At 39.4% G+C, this 4,871-nt stretch overlaps 1 protein-coding gene across 3 annotated transcripts in view; it reads right to left on the bottom strand.

Annotated features, from left to right (window-relative positions):
- Window positions 1-4,871, bottom strand: part of SENP2 (SUMO1/sentrin/SMT3 specific peptidase 2) — a 46,552-nt gene that overhangs the window by 34,035 nt on the left and 7,646 nt on the right. For 2 of the 3 annotated variants that reach the window (XM_021716729.1, XM_008066344.1), the window contains exons 3-4: window positions 2,226-2,359; window positions 1,729-1,795 (exon numbers count right to left, since the gene is read on the bottom strand). In XM_021716729.1, coding sequence (XP_021572404.1) covers window positions 1,729-1,795; window positions 2,226-2,359 — 201 coding nt within the window. The remainder of the gene's footprint in view (window positions 1-1,728; window positions 1,796-2,225; window positions 2,360-4,871) is intronic. The other variant, XM_021716730.1, reaches the window with a different exon arrangement.

The following is a 4,871-nucleotide window of genomic DNA, read 5'->3' as shown; positions in this document are numbered from 1 at the left end:
AAAAAAAAAAAAAAAAAATATATATATATATATATATATATATATATATGAAAAACTCTGAATTCCCAAACACGCCTGGCCCCCAGGATTTCAGATAAGAGATACGGACCTCCATACAAGAAATCTGCCCTAGGAATACCTATGCTTTTCTAACTAAGCTACATAAACCCACAGAAATATATTATACATAGTAGTGCTGCTACCTCCAGCACAAGATAAATCTACCATCCCTGACATATGTCCATTTTAATAGTAAGTAATTTTAAATATTTACATATTCAAACAATATGAACAGATGACAAAATCCAATTTACATGAACTTTTTTAATGAAATAAAAGACTTTAAAGAAATTCATCTTTGTTCCAAGTTCTTTGGAACTAGGTTCTCAGACACAGTGTTATGCCTTTACTCTCCTTCTCTCCGTCATCAGGGGTACTTTACTAAAAAAGTGTGAAAAGTGCAACTCTAAGGTTTAATCATTGCCTTAGCTCCTTCCACTTTTGACATTTGAAACTACAACTTCTCTAAAGCTCGTTTTTCCTTCTTCCCTTTCCTCACTAACTTTACAAGCCTAACTGCATGATAGACAACACAACCATTTCTCAGGACTCTGCCGTTTTCCTAATTTTCCCTACCATAGCGTTTTGTATAGTGCGTGTATATACGATAATTACAATTCAATTTCAGGATCTAAGGATGACGTGGAGGTCTCTGGTCCATAAAACTGTGAGAATTGGGAACCTAAGGCTGTTCCCCACTAGATGATGAACTCCTCAAGGGCAGAAACAAGGTTTTTTATTTTGCTATTTCTGATAACTTAGCACAGTGCCTGGCACAGGATTTTTGTTTTTGTTTTTTAATAAATGGCTTTGATCTAAGTCCGATTAAGGATACTGATAATGCAAACAGAAAACACAATTGTAAATTCAAAAACAACAATTTTGAAGGAAAGCTATTTGCATTTTAAAATGGTAGTATGAGCCGGCTCGGTGGCTCAGCCTGTAATCCCAGCACTTTGGGAGGCTGAGGTGAGTGGATTGCCTGAGCCCGTGGGTTCTTGCCTGGGCAACTTGGCGAGACCTCATCTCTACAATAAATCAAAAATCAGCTGGGCGTGGTAGCACGCGCCTGTAGTTCCAGCTACTTGGAAGGCTGAGGCGGAAGGATCGCCGGAGCCCAGCAGGTCAAGGTTGCGGTGGCCGGGAGCGGCCACTGCACTCCCATCCGGGTGACAGAGTGAGACTCCAACTCAAAAAAATAATAATAAATAAATAAATAAAATGGTAGTATGAGGTTAGGCACAGTGGCTCACGCTTGTAATCCCAGCACTTTGGGAGGCTGAGGAAGATCACTTGAGCCCAGGAGTTCAAGACCAGCCTAGGAAACATAGCGAGACCTTGTCTATACAAAAAAAAAAAATTTAGCCAGGTGTAGTTGTGGGTGCCTATAGTTCCAGCTACTAGGGAGGCTGATATGGATGGAAGGATCACCTGAGTCCAGGAGGTCAAGGCTACAATGAGTTATAATGGTGTCACTGCACTCCGACCTGGGTGACAGAGCGTCTTGAGACCCTATCCCTAAAATTAAATTAAATTAAATTAAAATTAAAATAGTAGAGAAAATATGTCATCCCAATTCAAACCAGTGTTTTCCTTTCATAGTCTCAAAACGTTGGGGAAAATGGGCAGAAGGAGGTAGGGGGAAACAAATATTTTTGACCACCTCACCCAATTTCAGCATGTTGTTCCAGGATCCAGAACGTGTCAGTTCACAAGATGAAGAGTTCGAAAATACCTTCAAATCAAACAAAATTACTTCTGTAGCATCTATGTTTTGCAATTTAAATAAGTTTCTAATATGAAAAGCTCATTCCATTGGTTAATTATTTTCTTAGCTAGCTCACAGAAGAGATACCATCAATAAGATCAAAGGTCTAATTTGTCAAGACTCACAAAATGATGCAAGAAATAACAATTCCAGGCTCTTTACACATACTTAAATAAGAAAAGCATATGTAATAATGAGGTTCTTCATAAACATTTTTAAATGTTTAATTTCTTAACCTTTAATTTCTTGACCTTTATATCACAGCTAATATAGTCATGAACATTTCTAGAAAGTCATTCTATACATTAATTCCCAAAAAGAAGATATTTCTAAAATTTAATATTAAATGATTAAGTCACAAAGATCAGTACTCCAATATAGTCCCATCCCCACTGACCTCTCCTGAAGGGGCCACATTCCTTGTTCCCTTATAAGCAGAAGTTACCATGGGCTTTGTGGTCAGCTGGAATGGGAATCCAAATAAGCTGGCAGCATTGTAGAGACTGTTTTTCACTTGGTGAATAAAGCAATCTAGAAAGTGTCAACAAACTGTAAATATAGAGGAATAAACTTGCAACAAAAAAATAAGATTACATCTTGGAAAGAGCCTCTCTCAATTTTAAAAGTCCTATTTTCAACCATTGAAATAGTAAAGTATCTATGAAAATAATTTTTTTTCTAGCTGAATAACTGGAATTCCAAAATTGTGATTTACCAAAAAAATCTGGGATGCTATAAAAACATAAAACTATAATGTTAGCAAATCACATATTGATTCACAAAAAAGTCCTGAAATGACAGTCTTTAAGCAATTAGGTCTTCAAAATATATAAAATAAATTTTTACCAGAGAGACGAAGGCACAATTAAACAATAAGAAGCAGGTAGCCCCCAGGCTCAGTGGCTCAGCTTGTAATCCCGCGCCTTTGGGAGGCTGAGGTGAGTGGATTACCTGAGCCCGCAGGTTTGAGACTCGCCTGGGCAGGCAAGACCTCATCTCTACAATAAAATCAAAAAATTAGCCGGGCATGGTAGCGCGTGCCTGTAATTCCAGCTACTTGGAAGGCTGAGGCGGAAGGATCGCCGGAGCCCAGCAGGTCGGAGCCCAGCAGGTCGAGGCTGGGGTGGCCGGGAGTGGCCACTGCACTCCAGTCTGGGCGACAGAGTCAGACTCCAACTCAAAAAAAAAAAAAAAAAAGGAGCAGGTAGCCACCAGGTAAGGCAGGATTCCACAGGAAGCACTGACATTTATTCATTGGTTACACTAACACATGCCCTAAACAACTATTTACTAAGCCCCTATAACAACTTGGCTAAGCAAAATATGCAATATGCATTTTTTTTTTTTGTCTTTTTGTCTTTTTTTTTAGAGACAGTCTCGCTCCATTGCCCAGGCTGGAGTTCACTGGCCCAAGCATAGCTTACTATAACCTCAAACTCCTAGCCTTAACCAATCCTTGTGCCTAAGACTCCCAAAGTACTGTGTGACTACAAGCCTGAGCCACCATGCAGGCCAAAATATACAGCTTTTAAACATCTTAATGAAAGAAGCCTAGTTGTCTACCAGAGAAGATGTGTTAAAAGATCTCAGACTCACCCATCCTTGCCATCAAAAAATAAAGATTACAAAATATGTAAGTAAATAAATAAGGGGGAGGGGCAGGTTTCTGTGCTGCCCCACTTCCTCCTTTTATCATACTACCTCTTTCTCATTTCCTACACATCTGATGTAAGTTTTCTACAATTTCCTTTCTATTTGATAAGGGTATTCTAAGTCACTGGTTTGAAAAAAAGAGACCACCACATCGAAGTATATAAAATGACTACCATAATTATTTCAGAAATCTTCTGTAATACTATTAAAGATTTTTTTTTTAACCACATCCAAGTATAAGCACATGCTATTTATATTTTTCTTTAAAACTGACTCATGGCCGGGCTCAGTGGCTCAGCCTGTAATCCTAGCGATTTGGGAGGCCGAGGTGAGTGGATTGCCTGAGCCTACAGGTTCGAGACCTGCCTAGGCCACTTGGCGAGACCTCATCTCTACAATAAATAAAAAAAATTAGCCGAATGTGGTAGCACGCGCCTGTTGTTCCAGCTACTTGGAAAACTGAGGTGGAAGGATTGCCAGAGCCCAGCAGGTTGAGGCTGCAGTGCCAGGAGGGGCCACTGCACTCCAGTCTGGGTGACAGAGTGATGTGAGCACCTAAAATAAATTACTGAAAAGGATACACTTTTCTTAGTAAATAATCATAACTGATATGTTATATAATGCTATGTTGCATTCCCTAAAATCATTTTCTAAATTGGCATCTATCCTGTGCTTTGGGAAATACTTTCCTAATAAATTTAGAATAAATCTGTCATTCAAAAATTCTCTATAAATTGATCTACCTCTCTTCAGCCAAATTTTTTCCCTGAGCCCTATTCATTATTTCCTGAATTTGTACAACTTTCCCATATTGTTCCCTTTGCTTAGAATGCTTTTCCTTCCTATTGCTCTCTTTTGATATACTATCCATCCTTCAAGACTCATCTCACATACTAACTCCAAAATGTATTGAGGAGATGATCAATCAGCTGAATATTGGAGAGGATCTTCTTACCACCTTTCTTATTTATCATATCCTCATTGACATTAATATTATTTATGCATTTGTCTAATACTCCCTACCATATAATCATGCAAGGTCCTTAAAAATTGAGACCCTGTCTTATTAATTTTTATATTTCCTGTAAAACCTAACACATTGCTTTGCATTACGACATGCTCGGCCAGGCACGGTGGCTCACACCTATAATCCTCGTACTTTGGGAGGTCGAGGTGAGAGGACTGCCTGAACCCACAGGTTTGAGACCAGCCTGGACAACTTGGCGAGACCTCATCTCTACTATAAATCAAAAAATTAGCCAGGCTCGGTGGCTCAGCCTGTAATCCCGCGACTTTGGGAGGCCGAGGTGAGTGGACTGCCTGACCCCAAGGGTTCGAGACCTGCCTGGGCAGGCGAGACCTCATCTCTACAATAAATAAAAAAAATTAG

Source organism: Carlito syrichta, unplaced genomic scaffold (genome assembly GCF_000164805.1).
Source record: "Carlito syrichta isolate Samal-C Ts95f unplaced genomic scaffold, Tarsius_syrichta-2.0.1 Scaffold308888, whole genome shotgun sequence".
Taxonomy (NCBI): domain Eukaryota; kingdom Metazoa; phylum Chordata; class Mammalia; order Primates; family Tarsiidae; genus Carlito; species Carlito syrichta.
The sequence above is the reverse complement of the archived record's forward strand: the minus strand, read 5'-3'. Positions and strand labels throughout refer to the sequence as shown.